The following is a 19,966-nucleotide window of genomic DNA, read 5'->3' as shown; positions in this document are numbered from 1 at the left end:
CGTGCTGGTTTCCAGCCGGGTGGAGAGCGACTGGGCCTGTGTCCTAGTTACTCAGTGTCTTCCTGGGCTGAAATGACCTGGCCACCTTAGGGCTGAGACCTAAGCTGGGGCCTGACTTCTGCCGGAGGAGCCTGAGTCCCACGTGGGGAAAGTCCACACCTCTCCACTCCCGGCCTCTGCCCCTTCACTGTCCCATGCCTCCTTGGGGACAGGAAGCCCCTAACTGGGGGTAAGGGGTAGGGACTGTGCCACCAGGACCTATACCTGAGAATCAAGCCTCTCTTCTTTGGGACATTTACGTGAAGATTTTACTCAACTGGAGGCTGGCGCCTGAGCTGCCTTGCGGAATCCTGCGAAGTGGGGCGCCCCGGCTAGGCTTCTCCCTTTCTCCTCTGGGGTGGCCTGGCCTGGGGCTAGGGTTGCCCCCTGCCCCCTGACGCCCTGACTCCGCTGGGCTCGACACCTGCCCCCCCTGGGGCCCCCTCCCCGTGTTTCCGGGGCGCCGCCAGGGCCCTGGGGAGTGCAGGGAGCAGGCTGCTCTCGCAGGGCCATTCTTTCCCGGCGCCCTCCTCCCTTCCGTTTCCGTGGCCGCGCAGCGGGCCGGAGGCTGCGGCCTAGCGCTGAGCAGGGGGGCCGGCAGGCGTCCGAGGCGCCAGGCCGCTGCCGCCCGCCCCTTCCCCTCCGCAGGCCCGCCCCAGGGCCGGGGCCAACTGAAACCGCTGGAGGAGGAAGAGCGGAATCAGGAACTGGCCGGGGGTCAGCACGGGGCCTGAGTGGGTCCGGGACGCCCCAGGAGCAGCTGCCGGCGCGGGTAACTCCAGCCTCGCAGCCCAGGAGGCAGAGGGCAGCTGAGGGACGGGTGGCAGGCAGGAGCCCTCTAGGCGCTCCTAGAGCCAGGGGCCCAACTGGGTGGGGGTAGGGACCCTGGAAGGGCGGAACGGGCCACAGCGGCCGGCCTCTGGCGGTGGCCGCCTGGGCCTCCAGCTGGGGCAGGCTTGGCCCTGTCGAGGACCTGGGCACGCACCCCTGTAAGGGGTGTTGGGCGGGAGGGCCTGGGCAGGGAGTCCCCAGGTTGGTTCCTGTTCCAGGACTGGGAAGGGGCCCCCTGGCTCTGGGGAAGTAACGAGGGCCAGTGTCGGGCCAGGCTGCTGCTGCGGCCCCACGGCTGCATTTCCGTGGAGCACATCCCCCGCTGCCTGTCTGCACTCCTCCTTACCCTGCAGCCCCCAGCCTCCGTGTCCCACCCCTCCATCTCCAGCTGCCGCCTTGTCCCCACGGATGGCATCTTCTCTGTCCCTAGGACGGCACCATGGGCTTCTCTTCAGAGCTGTGCAGCCCCCAGGCCCATGGGGCGGTGCAACAGATGCAGGAGGCCGAGCTGCGCCTGCTGGAGGGCATGAGGAAGTGGATGGCCCAGCGAGTCAAGAGTGACAGGGAGTATGCAGGACTGCTGCACCACATGTCCCTGCAAGACAGCGGAGGCCAGGGGCGGGGCATCCCCGACAGCCCCATCAGCCAGGTGAGCTTCTGCGGGGTTTCTGCGGGTGCCAGGTACACCTGTCCTCCGTCTCCCTCTCCCGAAACCCTGGAGAGGGGTTGGAGATTTGACAAGCCCAGGCTTGGGAGCTATTGTCCCTGTTCCCTGCCTCCCCCACCCTGTGCTGCAGTCTTGGGCCGAGATCACCAGCCAGACGGAGGGCCTGAGCAGGCTGCTGCGACAGCACGCGGAAGATCTGAACGCGGGGCCCCTGAGCAAGCTGAGCCTGCTGATCCGGGAGCGGCAGCAGCTGCGCAAGACCTACAGCGAGCAGTGGCAGCAGCTGCAGCAGGAGCTCACCAAGGTGGGTGGGCAGCGCTGGGGCTTTGGTCATTTCTGTCTAAATGTGGAGCCGAGAAAGGATGGTTTTGCACAAGAGCCCCTGGATTCACTGGGGAAGTGGAAGTCCCTGACCGCAGGCCTGGCCCCAGCAGGACCTGCTCCAACCTTGCTGCAGCTTCCTCCCTTCCTCTCCCCACTTGGGCTGGCCTGCAGTGGGGCCTCATCACCGTGCACGTCTGTGCCTGGGCACAGTGCTGGGACTGCAAGGATGAGTGAGTCTGGACATTGCCTGGGAGGAGCTCAGGACCTGCGCTCACCTCTGCACTGTGCCGTCTGGCTCCGGGTCTGAGGACAGTGAGAGGAGCAAGGGCCAGTCCATTTGCCCTCGGCCTAGGCAGGCTCCTCCCAGGGCCCCAGAGACAGGGTGGCAGCGTGGCCCCCATGGCCAAGGACGCAGGCTGTGAAGTCGGCCTGTCCAGGTTTGACTCCTACCCAGCTCCCCAGTCTGGAGGCCGTGGGATTTGCAGCCTGCTGTTTATCTGGGCGCTTCGTCGCCCATGCAGTGTGGTCTGTCTCCCCGCACCACACCCCTTCCCCCAGTGCAGCCCGCCTTGCCGTGGACCCACAGCGGCCCCTGGTGGCCAGCGGCCCCGCTCTGCTCTCCCTGGGAGACCGTCCTCTTCTAGGGTCCGCTCACCTGTACGTGAGTTTTGCAGGAGCTCGGCCAGGCGCCTTTATTTTCACAACGTCTGTGGCCACAGTGGTGGGGGTGAATAATTGCAACAGAGACCCTGTGGTCCACAAGCCTAAAATGTTTATTTATTATCTGACCCTTTAAGAAAAAGACTGATCTAGTTGATGCCTTTAGCTCAGTTACAGATGGGGAAACTGAGGTCCAGAGGAGAGGGGTGGAGCTTGCCCAGCGTATCCCAGCACAGAAACACTGGATGAGAACTCTGGTCTCAGGCTGCCACCTACTATCCTACTGTTCCTGCGGCCAGGAACACAATTTGTAGGACCCAGTGCAAATGAAAACACGGGGCCCCTAGGTAAAAATTATTAAAGTTTCAAGACGGCAACAGCAGAGCATAAAGCCAAGCACGGGGCCCTTCTGTGTGTGGAGCCCCGTGTAACTACGCAGGCTGCACATGCCCGGAACTGGCCCTTCCTGCCACCAGCACACCACTCTCAGGGCAGGAAGGGACAGGTGTAGCCTGCCCAGTCCACCTTTTTTCTTTGCTTCCTCCAGGGGCCTGTCTTTAACCAGCTCCTCTGACCGAGCCTCAGTGGCAGCTTCCCCACAAACATGCGGGCCCTTCCTGGAGAGCGGGCTTGGGTGCGCTGCCTGCCTGGCCAGCAGGGCCTGTCCAGGCTTCACCTCGGGCAGGGACCTCTCATCCTTGGGGACTGCTGTCCCACACTGGCCTATCCTGTCTTCCCAGACCCACAGCCAGGACATCGAGAAGCTGAAGAGCCAGTACCGAGCCCTGGCACGGGACAGCGCCCAGGCCAGGCGCAAGTACCAGGAGGCCAGCAAAGGTCTGCGGCTTCCCTTGCTGGCCTAGGGGGTGGGGGCTGCCCAGGCCTCCATGCTGTCACCCACACCCCTTGCCTCCCACCTGACAGACAAGGACCGTGACAAAGCCAAGGACAAGTACGTGCGCAGCCTGTGGAAGCTCTTTGCCCACCACAACCGCTACGTGCTGGGCGTGCGGGCCGCGCAGCTGCACCACCAGCACCACCACCAGCTCCTGCTGCCCGGCCTGCTGCAGTCGCTGCAGGACCTGCACGAGGAGATGGCCTGCATCCTGTAAGCCCGCGGCTCCCGGCTCCCCCCATACCCCGCCCTGCAGCAGCCCTAATCCCTGCCACCGGGCCCAGAGGCAGAGCCCAGAAAATTCAGTGCTATAGAAATGCAGGCCGCGCAATCACATGAGCACGGGACCTGGGCCGGGGGCCGGAGCTGGCCGGCGTGTGTCGAGCTGCGTTATTCCAGGGCCCCTCACCCTAGGGTTTGATCACATCCGCCGAGCACTGTCCTAGGCTCTGGGCTACAGCAGAGCACGACGTAGACAAACTCTCTGTCCTCAGGGATCTTCTGAGTTGGTGGAGAAAGGAAAGAGAGTCAGTGAGTGAAACACAGAACATAGCAGAAGAGTAATTGCTATGGGGAGAATCCGGCGAGAGAAGATCGGAGGTCGGGAGTGCCGAGGGCGGCGGGAGGTGACAGTTGTACACAGTGGTCTGGGACAGCCTCTGTGAGGTGGGGATGTTCACAGCGATTCCTGAGAAAGGTACGGGAGTGAGCCAGGTCTATCTGAAGAAAGACCTTTCCAGAAAGAACAGCAGGTGCATAGGCCCTGAGCGGGGAGTTGGGGGGGAGGGGCTGTCACACGTGAAGCTGGAGGAGGCAGCGTCAGGCTGCTGGGTGATGGAAGGTCCAGCAGGCCGTCACAAGGACCGTGGCTGTGGGTGAGCAAGAGGAGTGACATGATCTGACCTCTGTTTTAATAAGGTCACTCTGGCCGCTGTGCCGAGAATAGGCTTCAGGGGCGAGGACGGGGGCAGGGGGCAAACAGCAGGCTCTGCACTTATCCAGACCAGAGATCGTGGCTGCCCAGGCCGGGGAGGTAGCGAGGGAGGTGAGACGTGATCGGGTCCTGGGTATGTTTCAAAGGCGGAGCCGATGGGGTTTCCCTGTGGGCTGGAAAGGGGGCATGAGACCAAGGAGTCGGGGAGGACTCCAGGGGTTTGCGTGGAGCACCTGGATGATGGGGTTGCCATTAACTCGTGCGGAGAAGGCTGTAGGAGGAAGAGTTTTTGGAGACAAGAGTTCATTTTCAACCAGCAGAGTTGGGGTGTCTGAGAGGTGTTCACCAGCACATTTTGAGCGGGTGAATGAATACAAGAGCCAAGCTCAGGGGAGGTGCTGGGACCGGGAGGTGTAGACAGGGTCACAGCACGTCGATGGCTCCCATGGCAGGGCCAGAGCCCCAGCTGTTGGGCTGGCTGCCGGGGCGGGATGGCTGTAGCCACGTTCCTGAGAGCACCTCCTGTGTGCCAGACACCTCACACAGGATCCTACCGGGTCCTCATCGCGCCCCCGGCATGCATCCCTGTCATACATGTCAGGGCTCTAATTTGCCTAAAGTCACATGGGCAGCACGGTAAACCCCAGCACTGACTCCAAACCCAGTGTCCCCAGTCCAAACTGCCCAGCCTTGCCCAGCCTGAGGCCTCCCTGACCGGGGTCCCACCTGGGGGCAGGAAGGAGATCCTGCAGGAGTACCTGGAGCTCAGCAGTCTGGTGCAGGACGAGGTGGTGGCCATTCACCGCGAGATGGCTGCAGCTGCTGCCCGCATCCAGCCCGAGGCCGAGTACCAAGGCTTCCTGCGACAGTACGGGTAAGCCTGTCCTCGCTCCTGCGGGGCTCCAGGGCCGCTGGCCTGCTCACTGACAGGGCACTGCCGCCCACAGGTCCGCACCTGACGTCCCACCCTGCGTCACCTTCGACGAGTCTCTGCTTGAGGAAGGTGAACCGCTGGAGCCCGGGGAGCTGCAGCTGAACGAGCTGACGGTGGAGAGCGTGCAGCACACGTGTGTGGGGCGCGGCGGGGACCGGGGTCCCGGCGGAGCACGGGGGCTCGTGTGGGCAGGGCCGGGGGCAGATGCCCCCGCACAGAGCCAAGGCCAGGTGGCTGGGCCTGCTTGGCTCTGCAGGGGTGCCTCTGGGGGGGCTCAGCTCTAACCTCGCCCTTCCCTTGGGCACAGGCTGACCTCAGTGACAGAGGAACTGGCTGTGGCCTCTGAGTTGGTGCTGAGCCGGCAGGAGCTGGTCACTCAGCTGCAGCTCGAGCTCCAGAACGAGGAGCAGAACACCCACCCGCGGGGGCGGTGAGTGGGGCAGGAGCATCCTGGCCACCCTCCCCGCTGCAGACTGAGTCCGTCCCTCACCCTGCTCCCGCCTGGCCCTGCCCGCAGGGTGCAGCTGCTGGGCAAGAGGCAGGCGCTGCTGGAGGCGCTGCAGGGGCTGCAGGTGGCACTGTGCAGCCAGGCCAAGCTGCAGGCCCAGCACGAGCTGCTGCAGGCCAAGCTGGCGCAGCTGGGCCCCGGCGAGCCCCCGCCCGTGCTGCTGCTGCAGGACGACCGCCACTCCACGTCATCCTCGGTGAGCTGCCCACCCGCCGCCACTGCCTGCCAGCCAGGCCTGCCAGCCGGGGTTGTGCTCCTCATTTTCGCCCTCCCCCTCCCAAGCCCGGTCACCCGCTGACGTCTGTCCCTGGCCTCAGGAGCAGGAGCGAGATGGGGGAAGGACGCCCACACTGGAGATCCTTAAGATCCACATCTCTGGAATCTTCCGCCCCAAGTTCTCAGTGAGTGGTGCCCAGCTGGGGCCTGCACCTCTGCCCATCCCTAAGGGGTGGGCCAGGCCAGGGGTCTCAGAGATGCTCCCCCCGGACTCCCCACCGTGGTGTTTGGGTTCAGTCACTGGGGATGCCCCGGAGAGGAGGCTCTGCCCAGGCCACTTTTATTGGGCAGTCCCTCTCTTCCCTGGGATTCCAGGCTGCAGATGTCCCCAGACCCTGCCACCCGTGGGCTTCCTCCCTCCCTGCCAGCATTGTGTGCTGCAGGGACCAGCAGTCTTGGTCCCCTATGGCTCTCCCTGCTCCGGGAGTGGTCAGAGGCCTATGGCCTGGAGGACGAGGCACCAGCTTGGTCTGGGGTCGGCCAGCCTAGCCTTCCCGCCCCAGCTCTGGCCAGCGTGTTCCTGGGCCAGTCCACTACCCCTCTAGGGGCCTGTGGACGGCTCTGTGTGCTACTCGGTGGCTGTGAGGACTAAGGGAATATGGGGGTGGGGTGAGAGACCCCGGCTGGCCCAGTGCCTCCCCTGACAGCTGGCTGAGTGACCCCTCCTCGCCTCCGCTGGCCCTGCCCAGCTCCCCCCACCACTGCAGCTCGTTCCTGAGGTGCAGAAGCCCCTGCACGAGCAGCTGTGGTACCACGGGGCCATCCCGCGGGCGGAGGTGGCTGAGCTGCTGACTCACTCTGGGGACTTCCTGGTGCGGGAGAGCCAGGGCAAGCAGGAGTACGTGCTGTCGGTGCTGTGGGACGGCCTGCCCCGGCACTTCATCATCCAGTCCTCCGACGTGAGTGCGGCCCCGCCCTTGCCCTCCCCAAGGGGAATGACCTCGCCAGGTGGGAGTAGCTGCTGCACCTTCCACGCCTCCCTAGCAGGGCTGGAAGCGGCCACAGAGACCACCTGGTCCCTGCACCAAAATACGGGCTTTAGCGTACGTTCTCTCCTGAGGAGGAGGTAGTAGGATGTCTTGTGCCATCAGATGGGGCTTTTTCTAGAGATCTTTCCGCCCCTGGTCCTGGGCAGGCCCTCTCTCCCTGCTGGTCTCCCTGTCCTCTCCCAGGGCTCAGGCCCCTTAGATGGAGGCCACTGACCTGCGTCCCCTACCCCCTGCAGAACCTGTACCGGCTGGAAGGGGACGGCTTCCCCAGCATTCCGTTGCTCATCGACCACCTGCTGTGCTCCCAGCAGCCCCTCACCAAGAAGAGTGGCGTTGTCCTGCACAGGGCCGTGCCCAAGGTGAGCTGGGCCCAGCCTGGCCCATGCGCCCGTGGCAGGGCTTGGCGGGCCGCACAGGCCAGGCCCACCCAGGATCAGAGCAGGAAGCGCTTTCCCAGTCCCCAGTCCACAGGCAGGGGATGAAGTGAGCCCTCAGGCCCCAGGTGGCCAGCCCCTCTAGGTGCGGCCTGTGAAGGCCACAGGCTGGGCTGGTGCTCAGGGCACCTGCCTGGTCCCCGAAGCCATCCGAGTGTGCTCCAGGTACGGTTCAACCCCACGGACAGACCAACACACCGCGGCTGCAGGACACGAAGGACCCTGCACCTGTGGGAGGGATGTTCAGCCCTTCTCTTCGCTGGTGTCCGACCCCTCCCCTCCTCTCCCGCAGGACAAGTGGGCGCTGAACCACGAGGACCTGGTGTTGGGCGAGCAGATCGGGCGGGTGAGTGCGCCTGCGCCCAGCCGCGCCTCCCTCCCTGCCCCTTCCCTGCCCACACCCTCAGTCACACCCGAGACCCCCCAGAGACCTGTTCGGCCTCCCTGCCTCATCCGATTCTGTGCCCCCGACACCCTGCCCAGCCACCGCCATGCGCCGTCCTCCAGGAATGGGACAGTGCCCACCCTGCCAACTCCCAGGAGACGGCTCTCCCCGGCACCCCGGGCCTGCCGCTCAGGGGGCTCCCGTGTGCGTAGGGAGACGCGGTGAATGCGAGTGATAAAATACCTGCTTGGGAAAGAAGTCACTTTCCTAAAACTCAGAATGCGTTTCAAGGCCAGAGGAAAGTGATTTTTGAGTTTTATGTGTCACTTTTGTCAGTGAAGGTGGCACATTGGAGGTGACTCTCCCTGAGTCCCCATGTGCAGTCTGTCAGGTCCCCAGGTGTGGGGCGGGGGAGGGGGTTGGGGGAAGGGCAGGTGGGGACAGAGCAGGCTGTCCCCTGGAGCAAAGAAGGGATTGGTGGGAAAGCTTTGGTGGGAGCCCAGGACTGTTCCAGGGCAATTTCGGCGAGGTGTTCAGCGGACGCCTGCGGGCCGACAACACCCTGGTGGCGGTGAAGTCTTGTCGGGAGACGCTGCCCCCCGAACTCAAGGCCAAGTTTCTGCAGGAAGCAAGGTGGGTGACACAATACAGTGTGAAGTGCTTGGCTTTGGTGGTGTCGTTTAACCCCGAGGCCGCCAGCAGGTAGCACCCCGACAGTGTAGGGGACTTAGTACCCCAGCACTCCGCCCAAGGTCACACGTCCAGGTCTGCCGGCCTCAGAGACCACGCTCTTCTCTGTGGTGGCCCTTCTCCCATGCTCCCGAGCTCCGGGGGTCCCCGGCGGGAGGCGGGCGGCAGGCCGGGCTGAGACGCAGCACCCCCCAGGATCCTGAAGCAGTACAGTCACCCCAACATCGTGCGTCTCATTGGCGTCTGCACCCAGAAGCAGCCCATCTACATCGTCATGGAGCTCGTGCAGGGTGAGCAGAGCGAGCCGACCTCCAGGGCTGGGGCTCAGCCTGTCCAGGGGACGGCCCCCCCCACCTCAGGAGGCTCAGTGAGGCTCCTCCGCCACCTCCAGGGGGCGACTTCCTGACCTTCCTTCGGACAGAGGGAGCCCGCCTCCGCGTCAAGACCCTGCTGCAGATGGTGGGGGACGCGGCTGCCGGCATGGAGTACCTGGAGAGCAAGTGCTGCATCCACCGGTGAGCTGGCGGGGACACCTGCCCTGTCTGAGTGGCGGTGCTGTCACCCCAGGACCCCTGACCGTGAGGTGTCAGCTCCAGGGGTAGAGTTGGCCTCTCCCCGACAGGCCGGGCATGGCTGGGGCGTGGAGCCGCCTTTGTTGGTGGTTTAGCCCAGGCCGGGCAGGCGACTTTGGCCGAATGAGCTCCCTGCTCTGCCTCACCCAGGGACCTGGCTGCTCGGAACTGCCTGGTGACAGAGAAGAATGTCCTGAAGATCAGTGACTTTGGGATGTCCCGGGAGGAAGCTGATGGGATCTACGCAGCCTCAGGGGGCCTCAGACCAGTCCCTGTGAAGTGGACCGCACCCGAGGCCCTGAACTACGGTACCCGGTCTCCGCCCACCCGGGCTGTGGGCTGGAGGCTGTCGCGGTCCTGCAGCCGCTCACACGCCCACGCGCCCCACCCGCTCTGCAGGCCGCTACTCCTCCGAGAGCGACGTGTGGAGCTTCGGCATCTTGCTCTGGGAGACCTTCAGCCTGGGGGCCTCCCCCTACCCCAACCTCAGCAACCAGCAAACTCGGGAATTCGTGGAAAAGGGTGAGCCACTGAGCACGACGGCAGCCTTGCTGCGCCCTGGCCCCCCTGCGCCAGCGGGGCTCCCCTCCCGTAACCCCACTGTCCCGCCAGGGCAGAGTAAGAGGAGCTCCTGTTACGGCTGGGCCGTACGTCATCTCGTTCTCTCCTCACAACGTGTGACATGGGGATTAATGTGCCCCTTTTACAGATAGAAAAGCCGAGGCTTGCAGAGGTCACACAACTAGCGCATGGTGGGATGGGGGTTAGAAGCCAGGCCTCTGTGTCCCTGCGTCCCTGTGCAGAAGAGTGGCTCTTTGGGAACCGCGTGTCTTAAGCAGCTACCATTGCTCATAGTCTGCACCCAGGGGCTGCCAGAGGCCCTCGCACGCCCTCCTCATCCCCGGTGTGCTGTGCCTGTCCTCGCAGGGGGCCGCCTGCCCTGCCCAGAGCTGTGCCCGGACGCCGTGTTCAGGCTCATGGAGCAGTGCTGGGCCTATGAGCCTGGGCAGCGGCCCAACTTCAGCACCATCTGCCAGGAGCTGTATAGCATCCGGAAGCGGCATCGGTGAGGCCAGGACCCCTTTCTCAGGCCACCGGCCTCCGCAGGCCAGAGTGTACCTCCTCTGCGGCTCCAGCGTACGCGCCGACAGCCTGGACCTCGCAGTCCTGGACTCCAGCTGCCAGTGCGGTGTAGTTCTGCACCCCTGCCCTGCCAGGGCTTCCTCCTCCGGGCAGAAATAATAAAACCACTGTGTCCCTCGAATGCTCTCAGCATGTGCGCTCCTCTGGAGGGCAGGACGTAGGAGGCAGGCGGGGCTGGGACAGTTGCCGTGGGGAAGGAGGACAGGCAGTGTTCATGGGGCAGAGCCGACATGGTTTGGTAGCAGTTGGATGTGAGACGTGGGGAAGGAGGGAGAGAGATCAGGATGAGACACAGGCTATGACCAGATGGCTGTGTCATTCCCTGAAATAGGATTACAGGAAGAGGATCAGCTGCGGGGAGGATGGTGAGTTTGGAGATGTTGCACTTGAGGGGCCCATGGGGACAAAAATGTGGGTGAATAGTCTGGAAGCCCAGATGGAGGTAACGGCTGGTGACAGAGGTGTGGAAGTCACGGCTTATGAACGTTAGAGAGTAGCTGACACTGTGGATGTGTGCAACAGCCACACAGAGCTCAGGAGGCGGCGGGAGGGAGGGAGAGGTGGCGTTCCCCTTGCAGGAGACCGACATGGCTGAAGAGGAAGAAAGTGCTTCCCAGGAGTTCGTCTCTCAAGGTGGGTGTACCGGGCACTGGGTGGCACATCGGGGGGCTCTCACCCCTCCCTGGGGTGAGGGCCCCCAGAAACAGAAACTGGGAAGGATTTATGATACAAAAGAACAAAGCAGTAAGAAGCTTATGGTAAAATGGCCGCCCCTCAAGAAAATTCAGGAAATAGTTGGCATCTATTTTCAAAGAGATAAAAGAGAGCCCTGTAACTTGTTTAAACAAGGGCAAGCCAAGTCGGAGTGTGATTAATGCAGACGCTAAGAAATGAAACGTGTCTTCTGTGGAAGTGGTAGGAAATAGATTGCAGAACTTCTGCTTCTGGGTGGGGTGTGGGAGGTCTCCGCAGGCCACCACTGCCATTGCGACAGCTAGGAAAAAACAGATACGATGAAAGTCATCTTATTTTTAAAGACAATGGAAAGTGGTAGAAGAAAAAAAAAAAAAGAAAGTGGTAGAAGAAATAAAGACCAGATGAACTAAAATTTCAAGGAGGAAAGAGCCCTTCCGAGTTGCACTAGTGACACGGGGCTACTGTCTTCCCCGTGGCATTTGCTGAGTTAAGACATTGCTGAGGAGCAGACTTGGCTCAAGCAGAAAGACTCCGTTGGGGAAACGAGAAACAGTTTTTGGTGGTTGCAAGGACTGCGCTACGGATTGAGAACTAAAGGAGCCCAAAATGCAGAGCGAGTTTTCCCCGTAGAACATTTGCTGAGTTCCGAGGAGTGCGGGAGGCTAGGAAGGGGCCCACCTGGGAGGCCAAGTCCCCCGCCTTGCAGTGTAAGGAGGCCTGGAACAAACAAGCAGCTGGTGTCCCCCTGCCAAGATATTATTAATAATATTTGCCAGATTTTGAACCTGTGCAGGTCGGGAGGCTAAAGAGCTCCCTTTAAATCTCTGAAGCACAGAACTTTAAAAGCTAAGAGAGACAGAGACTAGCCAGGCTTTCAATCCAAAATCCAAGAAGGCCATTCCTAAGGGACAGGGACAATCAAGGGAGGACCCAGTGTTACCAGACTGTATCTCTGCCCCTACACAGCTCAATATTTAATTCCATCGAGGTGACTAGCTCCTCTGGGAACCCTCTCTGGCAGGTGGGGTGGGGGAATAGCACAATCTGAAGCCCCTATCCTTCTTTTGTATCCAATATGTGACACATAAAAATTAAAAATCACAAAGCATGCCAAAAATGGGAGGAGAACGGGGCCAATACACACGAGAAAAATAAATAATAAAAGCAGACCCGCAGATGACCCAGATATTGGAGATGGCAGACAAGGCCTTTAAAATAACTGATTAATATGTTAAATAGAGGCAAATACAGAGAATTTCAACAGAGTTGGAATCTATTAAGAAAGCATATTGAACTGAAAAAATATCTCTGAAATTACAAACTCATTGGATGGGCTTCATAAAATTTGATAGAACTAAAGGATAAAAATCACAACCATAGTTAGAGACCAGACATATCTGCTGGATTAGTGGACTTGGATTAGTGAACTTGGAGATGGGTTGATAAGAGGTATCTAAACGGAAGTACAGAGGGAAAAAAAAGAATGGAAAGAAGGGAGTCTAAGAAACATGTGGGACTCTAATATATGAGTAATTGAAGTTACAGAGGGAGAGGAAAGAGAATTTAGGGCCAGAAGAGACTGGAAATGACCCAGATGTCTACCCAGCAATAAAAAAAAAAAAAAAGGACAAGCTGTTGATACATGCACCAACATCGAATTGTTTATGTAAAGAAGTCAGACATGAAAGAGCGTTCACTTATGATTCCATTTTTGTGAAGTTCAAGAACAGGGAAAACTAAGCTATAGTCAAGGCAGTGGAAGTTCCCCCCTTAGAGTCAGCCACTGGCCATAAAACTGTTTGGCTATAATTTAGAGTTGGCTCTTTAGCTGCAGAATGACCTGCTACCATGCCTCCTGTCACCTGGTCCCTCCAGCTCAGTTCATCCTGTGGAACTGGGACGCAAGAAGTTGCTAGTGACACCACAGAAGCATGGCTTATCCAACTAGCAGACTAGGCTGGTCTTGCTTTTGCTTTCTGTAAGTAATAAGCTGTCTGGATCCATCTGGGCTCACCGTCCCCTTACCACCTGAGTCTGCGAAGGCGTGGCAGGCCCACGTCTGGCCTGCAGTAGGGATCCTGTGGCTCTGTTAGCCACCAAGCTGTGTTTAGGGACTGCTTAGCCATTTGACTTGACTTATCAATGTGGGGCTGATAAGGTCACATCCCTTTTTAGAGAAGAGACAGGACCGTGTGGGCCGTCTGGCCAAGGATGGGATAGAATTCTCGCAGACAGGAGTGGACTTAGCATCTACTGAGTGTCCACTTAGTGCTGACATATGTGGTGACAGCAGAGATAAGTGGTCTTAGACCACCGTCCCTGATCCCCAATGAGCTCCGTTAGTGTTCAGAGTTAGAAATCAAAGAGGGAGGGTCTTGCAGAACTAAAGAAAGCTGCTGTGGCTACTGCTCACCTACTGTGACTGCAAATAGAACACTATTTGGTGACCAACAGCAATTAGTCACTCAGAAATTTTGTGAGATCCACTCTTGCTTCTTTGTGAACAAGAAAGGAGGGAATCAAGAGAGAGATTCGGGCAAAAGTCCAGTGACACCGCAGAAGCACGGCTCATCTGACTAGCAGCGGAGTGTGCTGTGCAAGTTCTGCTGGCCGGAAGGAGTGGCGATCACTCAGCTGTCTAGTGACTGACCCCACGCCCTGGCCACTTTGGCTACACCCACTCTGACCGAGGACATGGATATAGAGAAGGAAAGAACAAAGATAAACCAGGGCGGTTCAAGCATCATGCATCGTACGCATGTATGAAAATCTCACATGTACTCATAAATATAAACAATTATTATGTGCCTATGAAAACAGAGATAAATCAGGACTTGTTGCAATGAGCTTCACAGCTGTAATGAAACAGTGGCCTACCTGAGATGAATTCCTGTCACCTGATAAGCACCTTGCATAGCACGGGGAGACGCTATCACTTACTTTTAGTCTACTATGACCTCAGTCTGGATTCATAACAGAGCTCATGAGTCCCCAGAGGATGAAATGGTCACCCAAAGTCAGACTGTACATTTGGTCAAGGTACCAGGCCTCAGAGGGAAAGTGAATCTTCTCTGCCACTCTGGGGATAGTTTCTGGGAGACTCCTCAGTGGCTGGGCAATAGGTTTCCCAGAACGGAAGCCTCGGCAAGGCCCAGAGAGTGCACTCGCTACGGGCCAGCGCGGAGGGAGAAACCAGCCAACAGGCCGTGTGGACCTAGCCACTACGCCAGCAAGTCTCCGAAGAGGACAGTGATGGTCTGCTCATGAAGGAAAATTCTCTCTTGTTATAGGACTCTGGGAGGGTTATGGGACTTAAATATTTGGGTTATAACTGGGCCAGCTTTGGCCTTTCCTGTGGGCAGTCAGGAGGGACACCAAGAGAGCCTCGACTTCCCAGCTGAGGTTCATGCTGTCGGGACCACTGTCCCTATCACCTTCACAGGGAGACAGCACTAGGGTGGAGGCTTAGGTCCCTCCATCTGCAGGGAAGACCAGAGGCCCCCTGCAGTGGCCAAGATGTGCTGGGGAGCTGACAGCAGCCACAGTTGCCAAACCTCAGCTGTCCAAGAAAAGGCCGCAATGATACGGAGACGTGCCCACAGGCATGGCTAAAAGCTTACTCTTCCTAGATTTGCAACTAACTCTGAAATTGGACAATGGATGCATACAGTTTCCGGGTGGGTCCGTTTGAGCCAATACACACCCAAGTGGTTGTAACTAACACTGTTGGATGCATTGTGGGAGGAGGTGTTTTAAGTATGGGTGATACTCCTCTCCATTGTATGGGATGTTCCCAATGGGGAAATGTCCGAATCAGGATAGTGACAATTAGGATAGGGACAAATGGTCACTTCTCCAGGCCTAGCTGAGTGGTTACTATGAAGAGATAGGGGATGGGGGGTGGGAGAGGGAACTGCTATCCTGGTCAAGGAGCCAATGCAGACAGGTGCTGAACGAAACAATATCGCCTGTGACAGCCCTGAGTGGCCAGTAACACAAGGCCAGTGGCCTGTGCCACCTCATGGACTGTCACAAATCACGGAGCTCACTGCACAGACACCATCAGGCAGCTGGTGTGCAGTGGTGGGCTTTGCGGATGCCTTTGCTACCATTCTGCTACGTCCAGGGGATGAAAATATGTTCGCCTTCGTTGGCTTGGGTTACAGGGCTGCCACAGGGCCACCTGAACTGCCCTGTGATTTGCCAAGACAGAGAAGCCTGGAATGCCATCACAAGTGTCTTGGTATTATTACATTGATAATATCATCCAATTAGAAAAGCTAACTAGTACAGACTGTCCTAGCTGGGATAGCCCAAAACCTGCCCAAGGCTGCCAAATTGACCCGACACAGTGCAGAGGCCACCTAAGCAAAGGCCTTAGGAACTGTGTGGGCTGATGCCTGTCAAAGTGCCAGCAAACCAAAAGGAGGCAAGACATCTGGCAGGCGCGTCTGAGCGTTGGAGACAGTCGTATTAACACTGCCCCAGAATTTTCTCCTCAGCCCACTGAATAAGGTCACTGGAAAGGTAGCCACATGTGAGTGGGCCCCTGAACAACAGCAGACCGTAGAAACTGCCCTCTCACCCAGGCCCGTTGGTCCTGTGGAGCCCTTTGAATGGAAAGTGTTAGGGACTGACGGTGGCACAGACTGGGGCCCAGGGAGGAGGGACGTTGCCCTGAGCAAAGGGCACCCCCTGGGTTTGAAAACACCCAGCACTTGCCTGACAACTTCATGCCACAGACCTTGTTTGAGCGGCAATTAGTGACTTGTTGCTAGGTGCTGGTCACTGAGAGACGAGGGTGTGTTTATACCCCGACGTCCTCATTTGGGGAAGGGGCTGGAGTGAAAACGCCAGTGAAGCGGGCACCGCCCAACAGGCATCGTCATTAGAGAGAAATTACTCCAAGATAGGAGTAAACCAGGCATCAGTGGACTCTCTTACCTGCAGGAAGAGGTGGCCAGGCACCAGGTGCGGCTAACCCAGGGGCAGAGTCCATGCCAGCACCGTGGGTTTCTTGGGGTCTTCAGCGCACTGAGGCCCCTGGGGTCTGGACCTGGTTGAAGGACGGATTCGCTGATTCGATGGCCAGCGGGGTGCACTGAAAACTGCAGCCACGAGAAGACGGTTTGAAATGGTGCACAGAAAAGGGAAACCCACCACCGGGCAGGCTCACAGGCTGTGGTGCTTGGCCTGGAAAACACCTCTCCCAATGCACGTTGCTGCATTTCCTCTGACTCACGGGCAGTAGCCAAGGGACTGGCGGTCCCAGGCCCAGCAGCAGGACAACTGGATAGTCAACCCCAACGCCTGTTGCATTATGGCAATAGATTGAGTGGGACACATATCCGATGGGGATGCCCATGGAAGAGGACTCTTTGACCGTGACCATCAGTGAAACCAGCAACCTGGTCAGAACTACACTGCCCAGGTGAAAACCACCGCCACCTGGATACACTATCACACAGCACACAGCAGTTCTTCGAAGGCTAGGCGCAAAACAAGGTCTAGTGATCCAAGCATGTGAGTCCAGAGAAGCCTGGCTAATGTACCAGGATTACTAGCTGCACAGTTGAGTAGCAAAGAGAACTCCAGGCACGAAGTCTAACTCCAGGGCACCGAACTTGGCTGGTCCTGATGGACAATGTGGGCCTCCTATTTTCCTCTTGAGGGCCCCACTGAATGTTGACAGCAATTGACAGTTTTTTCCGTGTATGGCACAGCAATTCCCATCTGCACAGTGTGTGGGCCATGCTATTCAAGGCTCCTAAGTGGACCGTGTTGCTTATTTGGTTCTCCAAACACATCCAATAGGACAAGGATGATGCCTTTGTAACCAAGAGTCCTCAGCAGTGGGGAACTAACTGGGGCAGTCACTGCAATGCTCTGTATCGCCAACAGGTGGTAGTGTCAACAAAAGATGGAACGGAGGCCTGCAGGAGAAACTAAAACAGGTAAGCGGACAGCCAAAGCTCAGCTCCCGAAGGAGCACACACTTAGTGTGAAGTCTAAATGTGCCAGTTCCCAGGAAGGGGAGTTCTCGTTTGGATAGAATGTTTAACTATAAGGTCAGGATGGGGAGAAGACGCCCCACTGACTGCAAGAGATCCGAACCACTTGTTTAATCCTTCGCGCTCTTCCCTTTTCCCTCCCATGCCTTCCTCCAGGAAGTTAGGCTACTGGAAACTACAGTGGCGTAGACGAGCTGGGGGTTGGAGATTCTAACCTGGTGCTTCTTTTACTGCCCTGCCAAACACAAACCAGTGTAGACTCTGCAGCGTGAGTGGGGACAGACCGTCGTACTGCCCTGGGCTTCGTGTTGGCCAATCAAGGCAGTGTGTGTGTGACTGCCAACACCTCTTGCTGCACTTGAATTAATGAATCAGGAAAGATGCAGCAGTCTCTCTCATTTGGAGAGAAAGCAGGGTGGTGCTAGGGTCAATTCCCAGAGGCATTTGGGACACAGCTGGCTTGGCTCCCACAGGGAGCCGGGCTGTGGCCTGTCTTCCAAGTGGGCCTACACATCCTGCTGGAGTCATGGTTGTGGTCACTCACATCTAATATTCTTTAAGGCAAATAGAAAGGATTCGATCCAAGCTCCCATTAGTACAATTAATCGGGCTATCTGATAGGGTGGCCTAGGATCCCGAAAATCATTCTTAGCTGCACATACGAAAGGTTTGGGTTGCAGGAGGGGGTGGAGTTGTAGGGGACCTTGCATAGCTCCCTGTGGACCACACAGGCAAGGCTGGACGATAGTCTGACCCTAGTCTTGGCAGAATGCACTATGGTTCCTCCTGGAGCAAGGGGAGACCAGCCGCCTAGAGAGGAGCCTGTACCTCATGGGAGATTGCCACAGGGCCGTTCCCCAGCCCTCCCCCCACTTTCAGTTGAGTTCAGGGCTTTCCACCTGGCCCCTGCCCTCCTTAGAGTCAGCTGCCGGCCATAAAACTGCTTGGCTATAATTTAGAGTTGGCCCCTTAGCTGCAGAGTGACCTATTACCATGCCTCCTGTCACCTGGTCCCTCCAGTTCAGTGTCATCCTGTGGAACTGGGACGCAAGAAGGTGACACCATGCTGGTCTTGCTTTTGCTGTGTAAGTAATAAGCCATGTGGATCCATTTCAGCTTGTTGTCTCCTGATTGGCTGAATCCGTAGAAGTGTGGCAGGCCCACCTAGTGGCTACAGTAGCAATCCTTGTGGCCCTGTGCTTAGGGACTGCTTGGCCACTTGACAGAGAGGAACACTTTGGGTAGATGGCAATGTCCTATGTTTTGATCTCAGTGATGATTATACTTGTGTATATGTTTGTCAAAACTCATCAAGCTGTACACTTAAGATTTGTGCACATACTGTAAGTTATACCTTCAGTTTTAAAAAAGAACCACCAGAGAACAAATAAGAGTTCTTGGAAATTAAGATTATCACCAAAATTACTGATGAACTTTCAATAGAAGGATTTGAAAATAAATCTCCCAGAACACAGGCAATACATGAAAAGACATAGAGGATGATGAACTCAGTCTAGGTCCAACATCTTCATAACGGGCGTCGGCCAGTACACAAAGCTGGAAAGCTGTTCCTGCTGGTGATAAAAGAAATGGGGGTTAAATAATGAATGGCATTTTGTATCTGGCTAATCAACAGAAACATTGTTTAAGCAATATTCAGTGGTTTGTTATTGATGGTGTAAACTGGTATAATTTTGGGGGGAGCAATAGAATGCCACGTGTCATCAGCCATATCAGTCCTTCTCTCTCTCTCTTTTTTTTTTTTTTGAGACAGAGTCTCACTCTGTTGCCTGGGCTAGAGTGCTGTGGCTTCGGCCTAGCTCACAGCAACCTCAAACTCCTGGGCTCAAGCGATCCTTCTGCCTCAGCCTCCCGAGTAGCTGGGACTACAGGCATGCGCCACCATGCCCGGCTAATTATTTTTTTCTATATATTTTTTAGTTGTCAGGCTAATTTCTTTCTATTTTTAGTAGAGACGGGGGTCTCACTCTTGCTCAGGCTGGTCTCGAACTCCTGACCTCGAGTGATCCTCCCGCCTCGGCCTCCCAGAGTGCTAGGATTACAGGCGTGAGCCACTGTGCCCGGCCAGTCCTTCTCTTTTGCCCAGGGAACCTCACTGCTGCAAATTCATCCCAAAATAATGTCTTAATCTGTTTGGGCAGTTATAACAAAATACCATAAAGTCGGTAGTTTATCAACAACAGAAATTTATTTCTCACAGCTCTGGAGCCTGGGAAGTCCAAGATGGTGGCACGCGAGACTCAGTGTCTGGCGAGGGACTGCTTTCTGGTTCCTAGATGGCGCCTTCCAGCTGCGTCCCCACACGGTGGAAGGGGCTAACTGGTTATTTTGTGAAGGCACTAATCCCATTCATGAGGGCTCTGCCCTCCTAATCCAATCACTTCCCAAAGGCACACCACCTAACATCACTTGAGGGGTCAGAAGTTCAGCATATGAATTTTGGGGGTACACATTCAGATCGTTTGAGATAACAATTGCAAAAGAAGACAAATGTAGAATTCATGGAGATGTTCATTGCAGTATCGTTTATTTGCTACAAGATTATAAACAACCTAGATGCCCAGTAAAAGGAGAACAGCCAAAGAAAGTGTATGTCTTATTCCCTGGGTGGCAGGAAACGTAGCGTAGCGAGGCTCCCGGGCCGCAGCCGGCGGCACCGTTTGCGGAGACGCGTAACTGCACACGGCTGTGGCCCGGGGCCGGACGCGGCGAGGCTGCGGGACGCGCACCGCGCTGTCGGGCTGGTGCAGAGGCGGAGGAGCGTACCCGCCACTGTCTGATGACGCGCTTACTCCAGCGGACTCGGAAGAAATCAAGCTGTGCGCTCCTCCTGGAGGCCCCGCAGCGCGCGAGGTCCCGGCCCGCGGCTGCGCACTGCGGACCGCGGCCGGCACCGGGGTCTGCAGCCGGGCCGCGCGGGCAGTGGGCCGGAGCGGGCGCGGGGAGGCCCGGCCGGG

General features: G+C 57.7%; 1 protein-coding gene across 2 annotated transcripts; it reads left to right on the top strand.

The window, feature by feature from the left end:
* The first annotated feature begins 684 nt into the window (after positions 1-684).
* FES (FES proto-oncogene, tyrosine kinase) lies at positions 685-10,397 on the top strand. Of its 2 annotated transcripts, none has more exons than XM_012643735.1 (19): positions 685-811; positions 1,301-1,519; positions 1,668-1,841; positions 3,262-3,358; positions 3,446-3,629; positions 5,087-5,224; positions 5,298-5,417; positions 5,592-5,714; positions 5,802-5,988; positions 6,110-6,193; positions 6,776-6,967; positions 7,294-7,416; positions 7,784-7,837; positions 8,391-8,509; positions 8,762-8,856; positions 8,958-9,081; positions 9,289-9,446; positions 9,538-9,660; positions 10,066-10,397. In XM_012643735.1, the coding sequence occupies exons 2-19, from the start codon at positions 1,310-1,312 to the stop codon at positions 10,206-10,208; spliced, it is 2,448 nt and encodes an 815-aa protein (XP_012499189.1). In that variant the 5' UTR covers positions 685-811; positions 1,301-1,309; the 3' UTR covers positions 10,209-10,397. The 2 variants fall into 2 exon arrangements, with proteins under 2 accessions (XP_012499189.1, XP_012499188.1); XM_012643734.1 differs by having other exon boundaries at positions 6,758-6,967.
* Positions 10,398-19,966: the final 9,569 nt, after the last annotated feature.

Source organism: Propithecus coquereli, unplaced genomic scaffold (assembly GCF_000956105.1).
Source record: "Propithecus coquereli isolate 6110/MARCELLA unplaced genomic scaffold, Pcoq_1.0 Scaffold20, whole genome shotgun sequence".
Taxonomy (NCBI): domain Eukaryota; kingdom Metazoa; phylum Chordata; class Mammalia; order Primates; family Indriidae; genus Propithecus; species Propithecus coquereli.
The sequence above is the reverse complement of the archived record's forward strand: the minus strand, read 5'-3'. Positions and strand labels throughout refer to the sequence as shown.